The sequence below is a fragment of the Geotrypetes seraphini genome, chromosome 7, assembly GCF_902459505.1.
Source record: "Geotrypetes seraphini chromosome 7, aGeoSer1.1, whole genome shotgun sequence".
NCBI classification, from domain to species: Eukaryota; Metazoa; Chordata; class Amphibia; order Gymnophiona; family Dermophiidae; genus Geotrypetes; species Geotrypetes seraphini.
The window spans coordinates 29,802,228-29,821,376 of record NC_047090.1 but is presented as its reverse complement, the minus strand read 5'-3'; the positions used below and the strand labels follow the sequence as shown (position 1 = coordinate 29,821,376).

Sequence of the window (19,149 nt, the reverse complement as noted above, 5' to 3'; positions counted from 1 at the left end):
ACAAGAGGACATGAAATGAAGCTAAGGGGGGCAAGTTCAGGACTAATATCAGGAAGTTCTGCTTCACACAGAGAGTGGTTGACATCTGGAATACTCTCCCAGGGGAGATTATTGCGGAATCGACAGTCCTAGGCTTCAAAAGCAAACTAGATGCATATCTCCTTGAGAGAGGCATATAAAGATATGGTTGGCTATAAAATAAGCCAGGTGTATACCTAGCAGGGCCTCCGCGTGTGCGGATCGCCGGACTTGATGGACCGAAGGTCTGATCCGGAGATGGCGCTTCTTATGTTCTTATGTTCTTATGTTCAGGACCTGCTTTTACTGAATATTGGTCCTTGACCTGGCAGCTGAGCTTCAACGCTAAAAAATGCAAGGTCATGCACCTTGGCAACAATAATCCGTGCAGAACGTATACATTGAATGGAGAGACCTTGGCAAGGACTACAGCAGAACGGGATCTGGGGGTGATCATTAGTGAAGACATGAAAACTGCCAATCATGTGGAGAAGGCTTCATCCAAGGCAAGGCAAATGCTGGGTTGTATCCGGAGAAGCTTTGTTAGTCGGAAACCCGATGTCATAATGCCATTGTACAGAACCATGGTGAGGCCTCATCTGGAGTACTGCGTACAATTCTGGAGACCACATTACCGTAAGGATGTGCTGAGAGTTGAGTCGGTTCAGCGAATGGCCACCAGGTTGGTCTCGGGGCTCAAGGATCTCTCGTACGAAGAAAGGCTGAACAAACTGCGGCTATACTCTCTCGAAGAACGTAGAGAGAGGGGAGACATGATTGAGACGTTTAAGTATATCACTGGTCGCATCGAGGTAGAAGATGATATTTTCTTTCTTAGAGGACCCTCGGCCACAAGGGGGCATCCGCTGAAAATAAAGGGCGGGAAGTTTCATGGCGACACCAGGAAGTACTTCTTCACCGAAAGAGTGGTTGACAATTGGAATGAGCTTCCGGTACAGGTGATCGAGGCCAGCAGCGTGCCAGATTTTAAGAACAGATGGGATGCTCATGTCGGATCTCTAAGAGGGGATGGGTCATCAGAGTGTGATCTCTCAAAGGGTAGCTAGGGGGGTGGGTCAATAGAGTGGGCAGAATTGATGGGCCTTGGCCCTTTTCTGCCGTCACTTTCTATGTTTCTATAAATTCAAAACCACAATAATATTTTGTCTGGCTTCATGCAAGCTATCATCAAGCACTTATCTTTATAACCCGACGGAGGCCCAGTCCGTTTCGCACCAACGGGCTTCTTCAAGGGTAGTAAATCTTGTTAGTTTGCCAGCATGAGTTAAATGTTGCCCGAAAAATCTGTTGTAAAGCTGCTTGTAACCGTGCTCTCACTCCCAAAGTTGCACGTGGCCTCCAAAGTCTTCCATTGGGACCCTCAAACAGTTGGCTAAAATATTCTTGAAATCCTGTAATTGCGTTAATTTCAGTCTTGCCCACTTGATAATAGTAACTTCAAGCAATATCTTAAGTGTATTACTCGGGTGTCTCAGTTACTGAATTTGCTACCGTTAACAATCCAAAATAAAGTGAGTTTTTAAAATACAGCCTTGAAGTGTCATAGAATCAATATTGCCCCGCCAAAGGACACTCCCCCTTCTGAGATACACGCTATGGGAGACAGGCGCCCTTAATTATAAAAATAGCATGCAGCCAGATGCACGCACAAATTTTAATGGCCACCAATTAACATGAATTGGTTGTTAGCAGCCAAGCTTGTCATTCAATTGAATTGCACGTGCATCTTGGGGGCCCAAATCTGGGCCCAATATATAGCGAAAATATATGAAGAACTGTAAAAGACATACTTTTCTGCTTCTTGCTGAGCCTTCTCTGCTTGACTTCTTGCAAGCCGACTGTCCTGTTTCAATCTCTCCACCAACTCCTTCAGCTTTTGGCTGGTATTGATCAGATCATTTTCTGACTCGGTAAGTGACGTGACCTGGATCTGCAAGTCTTGTATTTGCTATAAAACAGAGAAGGAAAAACATTCGTACTTCAGAATACATATCAGAAATGGAAGATCTAGGCAGAAGGGCAATATAAAGCGTTGAAGTTAACACCACATTTTTCTTATGAATATAAATGGAATTTTAAAACTTGATAATCCGCCTTTTTGATACACAAGCATAAAAATTACATTAGACAGAGTGTGAGTCTGCCAAGACAGATAGGGAAAAATGCTTGAGTGCCTGAATGTACAACACTTAGGGCCCCTGAAGAAGACTTTTTGTCGAAACGCGGACCGTGTTGGGTCCTGTATCCCTAGCAGACTAGGTCCTTTAAGGCTCTTATGTGGATGGAATTATTTTATGTGGATGATTTTAGAGTACCTTTGGAACTTTGATACTTTCAAATAAAGTCCATTTAGGAACATCGTCACTCCACAGAGTTTTTTTTTGTTTTCTCTGGATTTTCTTCTTTGTGGATATTTTGAGGTCAATTCCTTTTGTTTTCTCCTTTTACAAAACCACACTAGGGCCTTAATACGCGGAATAGTGTGCGCTAAATTACCCCACGCGCTAGTCGCTACCACCTCCTTTTGAGCAGGCGGTAGATTTTCAGCTAGCGCACACTAATCCGGTGCGTGCATTAAAAACGCTAGCATACCTTTGTAAAAGGAGCCCTAATGTTACAAGTGGAATATAAATACTAAAAATAAGATAAATTTAACAATCATCATATATTGAAATTAATATAAAATACATCCACACACAATACTCTAAACATGCTTAAAAAAACATAAATCACATTAATAAACCAGATCAACTCATCCTCCCTGCACATCCCTGCTCTTGCAAACCCATATTTCTGAAAAAAACAAAACAAAACAGGTTTTTAAGGCCCTTCGGAACTGCACATAAATCAACCCCTGTGGTAGGGTATTACTGTGACCTGGACTAGCACCTGAAAATCAGGGCTCTTGAGATCTTTAAATTTAAAAGCTTTTGACCCTTGGTTGACCAGATTATGGCCCCTATTAGGAACCTAGCTCAAAAAAGGCAGAATACCTTACCTGTTTGTGATCTGTATTTTCAGTTCTCTCTTTTTCTAGCTGTTCGATGTAAATATTTTGTTGTTGAAGCTTTGACCTAAAATTTATCAGGGCAAACACATCAATCAATCCAATTATATTTTTCATCATTTTATTTATTCAAATGCAATTATCACCTAACAAAATGTTAAAAGCAATCTATGCCAAAATAAGTGTAAAAGATCACTAAATTATACTGGCCAACACTCATTTTGGTGCCTCAAATGTTAGACCTGTTCCTGGGTATATTTGACCTGCCGATTCCAAAAATGGCACCAGTTTCTCCTATCAACTCTAGTTTTTTAGATACAGAACACATGTAATGTAATGTAATGTAATTTATTTCTTATATACCGCTACATCCGTTAGGTTCTAAGCGGTTTACAGAAAATATACATTAAGATTAGAAATAAGAAAGGTACTTGAAAAATTCCCTTACTGTCCCGAAGGCTCACAATCTAACTAAAGTACCTGGAGGGTAATAGAGAAGTGAAAAGTAGAGTTAGAGGAAAAATAAAAATAAAATAAACATTTTAACAAGACAGCATTGATCTAAATACTTTGGAAGGTAGAAGAGAGGAGAGAAAGGAATAGAAGCAGAAGGGGGAGCCGTTGAACAGTAGAATTCTGGAGAAATTTAAATGATAGAAATAGAACAAAACAAAGACAAAAGGCAAAACAATAGATAAGATTAAAGATAAATCATAAGCTGGAAAGAAAAATAAAATAAAACTTTGTCTTCAATCCATGGTTTCAGTGTCAGTGATGAAGTGGAGCAAGTAAGTTTAGGAGGAGCGATTGACGTTTCCAGAAAGGGCTTCTTCAGGGAAGAGACTTGGCAGACAGTCCCAGGATGCCTATGTCTCCTCCCCTGCGATGTTCTCCCATCCATGCATTCCCTCCCAGACACACTGCCCGTGCCCCAGCCGCTCCAAGGAGGCTGCCCCAGATGAGGCCCACGGTGAATGCAGGATTCTCTCCTCTGCGGGAAAGCCGCCCGGAGCCGACAGTCGATCTTCTTAGCGGATTGCATGGGGGGAAGAGTTCACACTCTTGGTAGGATCGGGTCTGTGTGCTCTCGGTGGTTGTGGCTGGTCTCGTTGCTGCTTAGGTGTAAAAGCAGTTGATCTCCACTGCTGCTGATATTTAAAAGCAGGCAGATTGATCTCTCCAATGGACTGCAGGGGGAGGATGCCACATACCATTCTTCACTCTGCTCACCCATTAAAAAATCAGGGTATTTTAATGTAGTGTTTAAATTAATATCTTTTAAGCATGAAGGAAACATATTAAAAATTAAAAGAAAATGAAAATCTACTTATTTCATACCAAAAGCACACGTTTATGATACAAGCTTTCCAGTCATTCAATATACGTACATGAAGCTCCTTTTGTAATACTATTTGAATGGGATCTCCTTTTGTAATACTTCCTAGAATGGGATCTGCCAAGATAATCCCGCATAAGATTCCACCAATAGTATGCCATCAGAAACCAGCGGGCAGGCAGGCAAGGAGAGCAGGAGCCCGATCCAGCAGGCGTGGGAGTCGAATTGCCCCTCCCCCAAACCAGCGGGGGCCTCTTTTAAAACCAATACCGCCAGCGGGAACTGCCTTTTACCCGCACAGAAACCGGCGGACAGGCAGGCAAGGAGAGCAGGAGCCCGATCCTGCAGGTGTGGGAGTCGATCTGCCCCTACCCCAAACCAGCGGGGGCCTCTTTAAAATCAACACCGTCAACAGCAAAGGCACATGGCAAAGGCGCCTGTGCCTTAGTGAGCGCCTTTGTGAAGCGACGGATTTGAGAAGCGACAGATTTGAATAAGCCCAGCCAGACCACCCATCTCTCAGATGGTTTAATCCCCACAGTCCTAACCTCGGCAGTTCTAACAAAGTAGATACACGCCGTTGCGAAGACGGAAAAATTCAGAAAATGAACAGAAGGATTGATACCAAAACCACCTGATAAGTATAACAACTAGTTTTAGCTCATTAAAAAAAAAATTCTTAAAGCTTAAAAGTCTTAATAGCTTGTTGAATGTTTGTTGAATCTAAAAGTTTAAAGCTAATGTTTTGCCAAATTTAAAAGCTTGACTAATGTAATCTATTACCACTAGATAACAGACTTATAGCAGATTGGAAACTAGTACCACTAGAAAAAAAGAATAATATTAATATTAGATTAAACAGAATAATATTAGATTAGATACTCAATATATTAGAATTGATTAATGTATTAGAATTAATTAACCACTAGATGACAGATTTATAATAGATTGGAAACTTTTACTATTAAAAGACAGAATAATTTTAGACTAGAAACTCAATATTAGAATTGATTAAGGTATTAGAACTGATTAACTCCACAAACCCATACCGAACTTGATAGGTCAGGTACAATGATAACCACACTTAGTACCACCATGAGAACCACACCTCCAAATTATACACAAGCTATCCTTCTGATGCTCCTGCTCCTAACAGACTGGAAAGCAAATGCAAACAATATATATCCAATACCAATCATAGCAAACTCCAAAGGAATTACCCAACCAAACTGGCATCTCACAATAAACAGAAACTCAAACCATCAATCATTTACATACCAACCCTCCCCAAAATCAACAAGTAGAAAACCAATAAACCCATACAAAACCAAAAAACAATCCCACCAAAGATCACTCATATACCCAAAAACAACTCACAACGCACCAATAGAATACACTACTCTCAAATGTGCTTATATGAACATCAGAGCCACAGGCCCTAAAACAAAACGCATAAAAAACTGGATAGAAGAAGATAACCTAGACTGCCTTTTCCTCACAGAGACTTGGCTTACCTCTGACACAGACCCCAGAATAACTGAAGTTTTCCCAAAAAGCCACAAAATAACATTAGTATGCAGAGAAAATAAGAGGAGAAGGAATTGCCATCATAACCAGAAACACATTAAACATAAAAATACAAGACAAAACAACCGACCAATACATGGATTTACTAGCCTGTCAACTTTCAAGCACATCACTTAAAGGAACACTAACATGCATACTATGCTACATAACTCCGAGCAAATAGAGCACAGCTAAACCTATATTTGAAGAATTTATTTACCGAAACTCTCTAGCGACAACCTACAACCTCCTTCTAGGAGACCTCAACCTCCACTTTGAAAACCAATCATGCAAAAATGTAGAAACCTTACTATTGGACCAGTAACAAAAACATTCCAACTACTCAAAAGACAACTAAACTAAACTAAACCTTAGGTTTGTATACCGCACCATCTCCGCAAGCACAGAGCTTGGCACGATTTACAGAGGTTGAGAGGAAAGGAACTACAAAGAAGGGATATAGGAGAGGGACTGAGAAGATAGAGAGGGACAGGGTACTAGAGAACGGGAGGTGATTAGATTTTTGAAAAGAGCCAAGTTTTCAAGTGTTTGCGGAAGGATTGGAAGGAGCTAGAATTTCTGAGCGGGGATGAGAGGTTGTTCCAGAGTTCTGTGGTTCTAAAGGGGAGGGATGTTCCAAGTTTTCCTGCGCGGGATATACAACCTACAACTCACGCAAACATATAGATCCCACCACATTCTGGACAAAAACAGACACCATAATCCAATACTGCACACCCAAAGACTTCATCTCAAAATGAAACCATCTAAGTACTGCTACCCTGGACGAACTAGCCCCAGAAAAATCCAAAACCAAAATCCACAGAAAATCTGACAAATGGTTCGACAACGAACTACTCCAACTCAAAAGACAATGCAGACAACTAGAAAGAAAATGAAGAAAAAGCAGCCAAGAATCCTCAAAAACAGCATGGATAGTAACAAACCAAAAATACAAACAAAAACTGAAAGAAAAAAGAAAGACATACTATTCAAAACAAATAGAAGAAAGACCCCAAGACACAAAAAAAGCTATTCCAGCTACTAAAAGTTCTCACAAACACCACACCTCACAGAGCCAACAGCAACCTCCCCACCTTCAGCCACCCTCCTAGTCACATACTTCAAAAACAAGATCGAAAACATCAGAGCCTCATTCAACGGAACCCCCACACATAGAGACATCATTTCCCCTTACAGAAAAAGAACCAGTCGCAGCAGATAGAACCTGGTCCCATTTCTCACCCATACAATGGTCAGACTTCAACAATCTTTATAATAAATACAGCCATGCAGCCTGCGACCTTAACCATTGCCCCCTGAAAACCTCAAGTACATTATTCCGCTCCCTGTTCTACAATGGATACACTCTTTACTACTAGAGGGTCATTTCCCACAAGAACTCAGCGAAATCATCATAACTCCAATATTAAAAGACCCCAAAGGAGCAACGGACCAACCATTCAACTACAGACCCATAGCCTCAATCCCACTATACGTCAAACTGATGGAAGGCCTCGTAGCCAAAACTTTAACCTCATACCTAGATAAACACAACCTACTCTACCCCATAGTCGGGCTTCAGAGCCAACTACAGCACGGAGACCCTACTAGGAACACTAATAGACACTGCAAGACAATACCTCTGTACAGGCAAGAAAATCCTGCTCATACAACTAGACCTCTCTGCAGCCTTCGACCTGGTAAATCACGACATTGTTCTACAAACTCTAGACTCAATAGGAATCTCAGGCAAAATACTTGCATGGTTCAAATGCTTCCTACAATCCAGAACCTACAGGGCTAAAACAATGCAAGAAAAATCAGAACCATGGTCCAACCCCTGCGGAGTTCCCCAAGGATCACCCCTATCACCCACACTATTCAATATATACATAGCCTCCCTCAGCTCCTACCTAGACAAACATGGCATAACTTCATACAGCTATGCAGATGACATCACTATTCTCCTCCCCTTCGATCACCCAGAAACCACCATGACAAGCACAATACATACAACACTCGAAACGGTAGCAACATGGATGACAGCACAAATTAAAACTTAATCCTGACAAAACAAACTTCATCCTCCTAGAAAATAACAAAACTCCAACCTTAACAAATCTAGTAATAAACTCGATCTCATACCCAATTCAACCTACACTAAAACTTCTGGGAGTAATAATTGACAGAGGTTGTACCATGCAACCACAAATCAACAAAGTAATAAAAGCATCATTCGTAACCATGAAAAATCTAAGAGAAATCTGAAAATTCTTCGACAGGAAACAATTCCTACTTTTGGTACAATCTCTTATACTTGGACTAATAGACTACTGCAACATACTATACCCTCCCATGCCCAGCGACCATGATAAAACAATTACAAATACAAAATACAGCCCTGAGACTAGTCTGCTCACTAAAAAAAATATGACCATATCACAGAGGCTTACCATGACTCACACTGGCTTCCAATACAAGCAAGAATACACTTCAAATTATACTGCCTATTTTTCAAGGCTATTAACGGAGAAAGTCCAACCTACTGGAATAACCGACTAACTCAATCCTCTGCAACCAGGCACAGGCGAACCCACTCACTATTCACACAACCATCATCCAAAAATGTCAAACGAAAAAAACTATATGACAACCTAATAGCCTCCAAAGCAGCTAAACTGGACAGACAAATCACTATTCTGTTATCATCAAACACAGATTACAAAACCTTCAAGAAAGATATTAAAACCATACTCTTCAAAAAATACATAAAACCCATCTAGCACGACCAATCCCTACCCAATCTCCTCCAACCCTCTCTATACCCTTAATACACCCCAATGCGCTTCTAACTACCCAACAAAGTCTAAAATGCTTCTAATTTACCCAACACTTATCGACTTCTCTTTGGTAATTCTTATTACCCAACATCTATCACCTAAGATCTCGACAACTCCTTGGTACTTCTTAAATAAATATTATGACATCGCTTATGCTAGTCCTTCAAACTTTTAATGTAATTCTTGGTAACTTTGATTTAATCTGCCTTGAACCACAAGGCATTAGCGGAATAGAAATCACTAATGTAATGTAATGTAATGACGTGTGCATCCCATCTTCTTTGGTATCTGGCTTCCATTGTTTTTATGTCTTGGTGAAATATTTCACCTTGCTCTTCGCTTAAGTCGCCAAGGTTCTCTGGAAAGCAATCTAAATGACTGTGCAGATAATGGACTTTAACACTCATGTTACAGCCAAGCCTGTTGAAATGAAAGAGCATATCCTCTACTCATTGGGTGTAGTTGTCTGCCTTCTTGTTGCCACAAAAGTTTTTCACAACAAGAACAAATGAAGCCCAAGCACATGATTCAATTTCATTCATTGATGCTATGAAATGTGGGTCATTTATACATTGTCTAATCTAAGGACCAATGAAAATTCTTGCCTTCAGTTTTTCCATGGCAAGTCCAGGTAACATATGCTCTACATATTCAATGCACAAACCATCTTTATTCAAAGCCTTTACAAATTGTTTCATCATAAGAACATAAGAATCGCCGCTGCTGGGTCAGACCAGTGGTCCATCATGCCCAGCAGTCCGCTCACACCCTGAGACTAGCCTTACCTACAAACTTTCTGGTTCAGCAGGAACATGTCTAACTTTGTCTTGAATCCCTGAAGGGTGTTTTCCCCTATAACAGCCTCCGGAAGAGCGTTCCAGTTTTCTACCACTCTCTGGGTGAAGAAGAACTTCCTTTCGTTTGTACGTTTAGAGTGCCCTTTTGTTCTCTCTACCTTGGAGAGGGTGAACAACCTGTCCTTATCTACTAATCTATTCCCTTCATTATCTTGAACGTTTCGATCATGTCCCCTCTCAGTCTCCTCTTTTCAAGGGAGAAGAGGCCCAGTTTCTCTAACCTCTCACCTCTCAGGCCTAGCTTTATAGGTAGTGGTGGCAGTATGATTCTCTCTCGTGCTATCAAAGGTTCATTGATTACATTTTGTCCTCCAACTACCATATATATTCCCTCAGAGGCCAATCTTTTTTTTTTGCCCAAAGTTCATGTTTGGCTCTACTATCCCAAAGGCATAAAAAGCATATCTAAGAAACTAGGGCTGATGCGGTCTATCCAATACAATTTTCTGAATCAGCGCCCCCAAATAACCCTAGAAGCATGTCAAAAACCCAAAGCACCAAGAATTTTTGTTGTTGTTGGCCTGTGCTATCAATACATAAAACAGAAATTAGCAGAATATCAATACCACTAGCAGACATAAAAAATACAGTTACAACAGTCCTCTAGATACAAACTAGAATACAATGATAAAATTATTGCTCAAAACCATGAATTGTGAATAAAAGTATCACAGACTATTTCAGTGTATCTGAAAAAAAGCTGCACTTTTAATGATTATGGAATGAAAGATTCAGTATCATGTATTCCAATCAATTTTCCCTGAAATGGAGTTACTTTGCAATGATAAACAATCCACACACACATCAATTATATACATTTATTTTTAAACAAAAGAATAGAATACATTATATTAGGAATGAAAAAGTCAACCTAGCATTCTGAAGTTCTTTCCTGGCCAATTCTTCTGTCAACTGTCGGGAATGTAATTTTTCTTCCCATTGACTAATCTCAGCTTCCCGCACTTTATCATGTTCTATTTTCATGTTTTCCAAATCAGCAATTTTGTTCTCGCATTCTAACCTGAAAGAAAGGAAAATAAATATCAACAAAGGCTGTACGTTTCAAAGGAAGTCTTTGAGCCAAATTCACTATTTTTTCTTCTCAGAGATTGGGAGAAAAACTGGCAAAATGAAGCACTGTGTATGATGAAAACTGTATGATATATAGCTGTAACAATTACCCCTTCTTCTATTAAACTGCACTAGCAGTTTGGCCCGCACTGCTCCCGATGCTCAAGTTCCTAGAAGCGTCGGGAGCAGCGCGGCTCTCTGCGCTAAAAACTGCTAGCGCAGTTTAATAGAAGAGGGGGTTAGTGTTTGTTTTAAACCCCCAGTCACCATGGTCAAGAACAATATTTCAGTACAAGATTATGGTACAAGTTTTATCCTAACTCGGCACATATTAGGGGTCTGATACTAATATACATAATATACAGTTGACTGTTACAATTTGCCATAATTATCCTTAGAGTACAAATTTTATCCTAATTTGACACACATGGACCATTTACATGTTAGATTTGTCATAGTTACAGTGCAAGATTTTACAATGTAAGTTTCCCTTATGTGACACATGCTGGTTCTGGTATCAATATACAATTCTTTGTAGTCTATCAGTCAAAGGCAGGGGTTTAGGTGGAGAGATATACTGCTCACCTTTATCAGACCAGACCTGCTTACATAAGAATTGCCGCTGCTGGGTCAGACCAGTGGTCCATCCTGCCCAGCAGTCCGCTCACATGGCGGCCTCCAGGTCAAAGGCCAGTGCTCTAAATGAGTCCAGCCTCACCTGCGTACATCCCAGTTTAGCAGGAACTTGTCCAGCTTAGTCTTGAATCCCTGGAGGGTGTTTTCCCCTACAACAGACTCCGGAAGAGCGTTCCAGTTTTCTACCACTCTCTGGGTGAAGAAGAACTTCCTTATGTTCATACGGACTCTATCCCCTTTTAACTTTAGAGAGTACCCTCTCGTTCTCTCCACTTTGGAGAGGGTGAACAACCTGTCTTTATCTACTAAGTCTATTCCCTTCATTATCTTGAACATTTCAATCATGTCCCCTCTCAGTCTCCTCTTTTCAAGGGAGAAGAGACCCAGTTTCTCTAATCTCTCACTCCTCCAGTCTCTTAACCATTTTTGTTGCTCTTCTCTGGACCCTTTTGAGTAGTACTCTGCAGTGATGGGGTACATTTTGCTGCGTCTCCCCACACCAGAAAAATCAGTAAGCATACATTTTCAATGCGCTGATGGTCACAGCGAGAGCAGCAGCTGGGGAACATGCTGCTACCCGTCATTCAACTGCAGGGTATAGTTTGGGAAATCCTGGTATAGATAATATTTTCAGTTTGGATGGCAAATCAGAGAGTCTTGGATGTCTGAGGGGAGTTATCGACTAGAAAGGCACAATAGCGAAGAAGCTTCAAAGCAAGGAGTGGCATAAAACATTAATAGGCATAAAACATTAATAGGAATTAATAACTGAATTAAAGGGTAGGAAACAGAAGAGAAGATCACCACGAGTAAAGGTAAAGAATGAATTTACAGGTCAAATGCTTTGAATACTACCTACAAATTAATCAGAAGTTAATGAATTAAGGTCCGGATTATGTAACTGGTGCCTTAAAAGCAGCCACTGATCGCGTGCACAGCGCTGGGTACAGAATCACACCTTCAGCAAAGGTGTTAGGTGCTATTGCCTCGTGTTCAAGTCATCAAGTTTTTGTGGCAGAATACAGAAGTAGATTGCCGGGCTTTTCTTTTGCACAGTATAAATTCGATGTTGTCGCCGTTATTATGATGGCAGATAAAAACATAAATGGTCCATCCAGTCTGCCCAACATCACACTCATCATCAATTCATAATTAAATTGTCTCTCTTTAGCATTTTTGGGCCATAGGCCGTGAAAGTCAGCCTAGCACCATCCTTAGGTTCCAACTACTGGAGCTGCCGAAGCTCACCCCGGCCTATCCAAATCACCTTGTCATTTGTGAGACACAGACTGTAAAACTCTGCCCAGCATTGCCCCTCATGTTCCAAATTACTGGAGTTTCCATCAAAGCCCTCCCCAGCCCATCCTACACCAAACTGCCATAAACCAGACACAGACCATCCAAAAGTCTGCCCAGCAACGACTTTGGTTCTTCAGAGCCGGAGTCGTCATCTAAGCACCACTCAACACATGCAGACATTTAAGTTTGGGTTTTTATATCATCCCACGCCATTTTGCGTTCTGTCACAGTTTGTCTCCGCCACCTCTCTCTCCCTTAGTGAAAAAATGTATGTATCTGTATATTAATATACTCTTAAAGCACAAATACAACATAAATTCAACATTCTATAATTCCTTTCAGCACAATTTCCCTTCTGACCCAGTTTAATGGAAAAAAAACCCAAACCTCCTATGTTTGGGGACAATAAGTAATATAACATAACATAAGAATTTATTTGTAGACCACAATTACCGGAGAGTTCAATGCGGTTTACAAAAGTTTAGCTATAATACTTAATTCGAAATGGCAGATGAATTAGTTATTAAGAGCTGAAAAATTTAAAGAACAAAAAAGTCTTCAGTTGTTTTCTATAATGAAGATAAGAAATAGACTTTGATAACAACCGTTTAAAATCTTTATCCCATAATGCAATCTGGAAAGAGAGAGATCTATCATGGTATCTTTTGTACCTGCAGTCCTTAACGGGTGGGAAAACAAACAAAGCTTTGGTACTGCATGAATAACGTAGAGACGAATAACAAAACAGCTCAGATAAGAAGGAACCAGATTCATTGCTACCTTATAATAAACGCATCCCAGTTTAAAAAGAATTTGTGTCTCAACAGGCAACCAATGCAGTTCACAATAATAATTTCTGAGTGTTCAGAGTTTTAGTGTATAGGCTCAGGAGTTATCTAAGGAAATACTTTTATACAGAAAAGGTGGTAGATGCGTGGAACAGTCTCCCAGAAGAGGTTGGAATGTGTGATAGAGACTGTGTCTAAATTCAAGAATGTGGGATAGAGAGAGGAGGTGATAGTGTATGTTGTGGATGGGCTGATCAGATGGGCCATTTGGACTTTATCTGCTGTCGTGTTTCTATGTTTTTTCCGTTTCTATGTATATCCTTCTAATACACAATGTAATAACACTGTATAATGGCTGTGAGGAATGCGAGGCAGGTTTACCACATTAATATCGCCAAAGTATGCACAAAGACAAAGAAGGGGACTGCAGACACGTGTATAAGATGAAATAACAAACAGATTGTTGTGTACAAACAGGCCGCTTTTTTCAGAATATGGACCCAACACGGTCCGTGTTTCGATCAACACGTCTTCTTCAGCAGCATATGTTGATCGTTCAAGAACACAGCATACAGATCAGGCATAATTGTTGCGCGTCCTTTGATACCACCATTTTATGGGACCCCTGAAGAAGACGTGTTGATCAAAACATGGACCATATTGGGTCCTGTATTCTGTCTATTTTGTATGCAACAATCTGTTTGCTTAAAATAAACTTTACCTGCATTTTGTACATCTGTCTGCAGTCCCCTTCTTGTCTTTGGTTTACTATAGTCTCACTGCAAATCTATTGGATTTTCTTTTTTGTACTTATTCTAACCGACGTATGCACAACAGAAAATAATATTTATGTGAGACTCGGTGCCAACAAGTTAAGTCAAAAACTCAAAGCAATATCTGCTCAGGTCAGATTCTCTTTTACGGTTGGAGGTGACTTTCTGCCCTCTATTGCTAAGACTTGAATCAAACACACTAAAAAAGCAGCCGGTTACAGAGCACTCACTTTTCATCATGCAGCACTGTGATTTTTTGAAAGCCTTCTTCTTTGGCCGACTGGATTTTGCGCATCATCTCACGCTCTTTTTCTGCTAGAAGGGCTCTGTGGCGATCCACTGCTGCCTTCAGAATCTCATTCTCCGATACCATGTCTGTTTTATGCCACACGACAATATCAGTAAACAAAATTTATACTTTATTGTATTTCAATATAATCTTTTAAATAACTGCTTTTAATCACTGCCAAGAATGGCATGAAATTGAACAGCAACAAGCTATGAAACATGTTGCAGCCCATGTCATTTTGACGTTTCCAACATAATAATGAATTTCCTCATTTTTATATACAGACTTTATCAAACAAGAGTTCACTTTAAAGTGCTTTGCGCTGCCGTGAGATTTGCCTGGGTTCAATTGAGATTTCCATTCCCTGGACCAGCCAGGGTTTGAGATGCTGCAGAGACCATATTCACAATGCCATGGAGGAGGAAGTCACATCACTGTGCAAGTGTGACATCTAGTGGACAGATTTACAGCAGGATTCTGGAAGGAGTTCCAATGCATGACCCTAAGATGAACGCTATCCCTACATCGACTGGTCTAAACAAGTTGGGGGAAAGCATCATGCCTTTCAGAAGTAGCCCAAGACAAGATGCATGCAGGTTGAGTACATATTTCCCCTTTGTTCAGAGGGTTTTCAAATCTAAGTTTATACTTGAGACAATAAAGGGTTAAGTAACATGGATCACAAGGAGCATCAATGGGATTTGAACCCCTTTTTCCCTGGTTCTTAGTCCACTGCTCTAATCTTTAGGCTACGCCTCTCCCATGTAGATCCAAATTAAGGCTTAGAGGGAGGTAGCCAAGAGGCAGGTCCCAAGCTGGATGACACAAAAAATAGCAACAGAGTGGACACCTCAGATAGTGTAGAACAGTGGTTCCCAACCCTGTCCTGGAGGACCACCAGCCAGTCGAGTTTTTGGGATAGCCCTAATGAATATGCATGAGAGAGATTTGCATAGAATGGAGGTGACAGGTGTGCATCGCTGCTCCATACATGTTCATTAGGGCTATCCTGAAAACCTGACTGGCCTGATGGTCCTCCAGGACAGGGTTGGGAACCACTGGTGTAGAAGGCATGAAAAGTGATCTCCATGGCAGTTAGCTTTAATGTGAAGAAATGTAGAGTGATGAATTTGGGATGCAGAAATCCAAAGGAGTTGCATGTAGGCGATAAGAGGCTGAAGTACACAGACCGAGAAAGGGACCTTGGGGCAATAATGTCCGAGGATCTCAAGTTGGTAATACGATGGTGGCCAAAGCCAGAGGGGCATAACCAGTAGAAAGGATGAGGGGATAATTGGAGAGAATGGACTTAGACTACTGTGTTCAGTATCTTGTCTAGGACTTAAAAAACACTTGATGCAGTTCAGAGGAAAGCAACCAAAATGCTTCAGTCAGAAAAAACGTGAATTGAATATGTATACCCTTGAAGGGAGGAGGGATTGAGGAGATATGACACAGACATTTAAAATATTAACTCTAGTACTGTACAAAAAAATGTTCTTGTCTACTAAAGATTACTAACTTTAGTGTATTGTGTTGTGCTCAGTAATCACCACCAGTCATATTATAAAATTTGATTCATAATGACCTTTATCTCTCTGCCTTTTTGTAAGACTCTATATGCTCCTTGTAAGATTCTATATGCTTTTTGTAAGTTTCTATATACTGTATCCCAGACTTCAACATATTGTAACTCGTTGACTGTCCAGCTCTCTTCAGTGTGAACCGCCTAGAAGTCTCACGACTATGGCGGTATAGAAGAATAAAGTTATTATTATTATTATTCCTTTGAAGAATATACAAACTTTTTGTCACTGGTGAAAATATGCCAAAATGGGAAATTTTAAATAGATACTAAAAACGAGTATCTAAGATGATAATAGTAGGACATCAGTATGGGTGAAGCTCGCTGTTAAGAGCAAGATTTAGCCACGGGCAAGATATAAACCTTGATGGGATTGAGCTAAGTATTTCTCCTTAACGGTCATAGTTTTTCAAGGACTTTTTACTATCAGCACTTTAATGGTTCCTATAAAGTCTTTTGATGAACTTCAGATGAACTTTTGATGAATTTTGACACCGGGAGATTAAAACATTTTTAATTCTTCTTTTCATCTGGTTTGATTCTATGGTTATAGTTTATGGATTTTTGCATTAATAAATTTAAAAATTATTGGACATAATGATGTATGGGGCAGGTTTTATTTAGACCTTGTGTCTGGTGCTTTGTCATCTATGAGATCTTGCCCGGGGCTAAATCTTACTCTTAACAGTAGCTTCACCCGCACTGATGTCCTACTATTATCATCTTAGATACTCGTTTTTAGTATTTATTTAAAATTTCCCATTTTGGCTTATTTTCACCAGGTGACAAAAAGTTTGTTGCCAATTGTGTTTTGTATATTTATATTTGAATTACTGGCAAACTTTTTGGGTTCTTTTTTGCTTCCTTTGAAGAAGCTCTGATAGCTTTCAGCCACATTTATTATCGTCTGTTTACCCTGAAGACGACTGCAAAACTCAGCTTGAGTTAACAGGGATTAACATTGAGACCACAAAACTTTTGACCCGATTTTCAATACATCTGCGCTCAGAAAACGGAACCCGATAAGTGCAGTTTTTTCAATTTTTGTTTTTCTTTTATTGTTTATTGAATCACGTTAGTAGATGTAATTGAGAGAACATTGAGCACTGCTTCTTTTCTGGTTCAATGGAGGAGTAGGAAACCTGTGAGTGCAATGATGGTTCCTATTAAATCGTGGTCATTATGAATCAGATTTTATAATATGACTGTGGTGGTGGTCACTGAGCACAACACAATAGAGAAGGTGGACAGACACAGGGGTAGGGACAGATTCTTCAGACTGTGGGGAACCACAAGTACAAGGGGAACCACAAGTACAAGGGGGGGTCACTCGGAGAAATTGAGAGGGGACAGGTTTAGAACAAATGCGAGGAAGTTCTTTTTTACCCAGAGGGTGGTGGACACATGGAACGCGCTTCCGGAGGTTGTGATAGGCCAGAGCACACTACAGGGTTTCAAGGAAGGTTTAGATAGGTTCCTAAAGGATGAGGGGATTGAGGGTTACAAATAGATGTAGAGGTAGGTTACAGAAATGGTCAGGAACCACTTCACAGGTCACAGACCTGATGGGCCGCCACGGGAGCGGACCGCTGGGCATGATGGACCTCTGGTCTGACCCAGTGGTGGCAACTTCTTATGTTCTTATTAGTAGACAATAAGAACATTTTTTGCAAATTACTTGAGTTAATATATCAGTTAGAGTGAGTACTTTTGATCTAACGTCTCCCGCAGTTTGTTAACAGACATTTAAAATACCTGCAAGATATTTAGAAACTGCAAGGAAATTTGAATAGCAACATCAGGAAATACTTTTTCCCACAGAGACAGTGGTGGATGTCTGCCATGCTCTTCTGAGGAAGGTGGTGGGGACAAAACGGTGACAAAATTTAAAACTCGCTTGCAATCCCTTCATTAAGACATGTTAACTTCATGAGAAATAATATCTTTTCAGTCACCGCCCCATCGCTCTGGAATTCAGCACCAAATTATTTACGAGAGATTACAACTTTAGATAAACTTGAAACTTATAGTTATTTAAAATTTCTTATACCGCCTAATCAGACTTCTAGGTGGTATACAATTTTAGTAAAAAACATATATTGACAATAATACAAATTTATAATTAATAGACATCTTTAGGGGTAGTTAATACATCCAAGGACACTTTAACCAAGAACAGGGACATAAGGAAAAAAGGTTGGGAACTACAATATTATAAAAAAGAAGAGAACATTTAAGGAAAGTACACTTGGAAGGGTTGCTGTGATAGAGAACATCATGTTTTGCCCTTACAAGGACACTTAGGTTTCAAAGGCATCAACAAATAAAAATGTTTTTAACTTTGTTTTAAACTGATTCAAAGAAGATTCCACATGTAAATGGTTAGGAATAGAATTCCAAATGGAGTTAGCAGTTACTGTAAAAATACTCATAAGAACATAAGAAACGCCTTCACCGGATCAGACCGAGGTCCATCTAGTCCGGTGTTCCGCACACGCGGCGGCCCATTTAGATACTCCTTTTTGGAGACCCGACTTTACCGTATCCCTCAATATGATATGCAAGAAGGTGTGCATCCAACTTGCGCTTGAATCCCAGTACAGTAGTCTCCGCCACAACCTCCTCCGGGAGAGTATTCCAAGCACCCACCACTCGCTGTGTGAAACAGAACTTCCTGGCATTTGTCCTGAACCTGCTGCCACTCAGTTTCAGGCTATGACCTCTTGTCCGTGTCACATCTGAAAATGTTAGCAATGCTTCTTCTTGTTCTATTTTATCAAATTCTTTTAATATTTTAAAAGTTTCTATCAAATCGCTTCTCAGTCTTCTCTTCTCGAGGGTAAACAGTCCCAGTTTCCTGAGTCGTTCTTTGTAGCTCAAATGCTCCATTCCTTTGACAAGTTTCGTGGCTCGCCTCTGCACTTTCTCGACCTCATTGTATTAATACGTTTGAGGGATGGAACTGAGAGCAGATTCTGAGTCATTGAGCGAAGAGTTCTTGGGGATAAGGAGTCTGTTTATAAATTCGGGATGATTATTTTGACGAGTTTTAAAAGTTAG

At 40.3% G+C, this 19,149-nt stretch overlaps 1 protein-coding gene across 3 annotated transcripts in view; it reads right to left on the bottom strand.

Annotated features, from left to right (window-relative positions):
- The window catches only part of CEP83 (centrosomal protein 83), a 91,782-nt gene that overhangs the window by 16,866 nt on the left and 55,767 nt on the right, over positions 1-19,149 (bottom strand). For all 3 annotated transcript variants that reach the window (XM_033952778.1, XM_033952776.1, XM_033952777.1), the window contains exons 9-12: positions 14,446-14,590; positions 10,520-10,669; positions 3,038-3,113; positions 1,830-1,987 (exon numbers count right to left, since the gene is read on the bottom strand). In XM_033952778.1, coding sequence (XP_033808669.1) covers positions 1,830-1,987; positions 3,038-3,113; positions 10,520-10,669; positions 14,446-14,590 — 529 coding nt within the window. The remainder of the gene's footprint in view (positions 1-1,829; positions 1,988-3,037; positions 3,114-10,519; positions 10,670-14,445; positions 14,591-19,149) is intronic.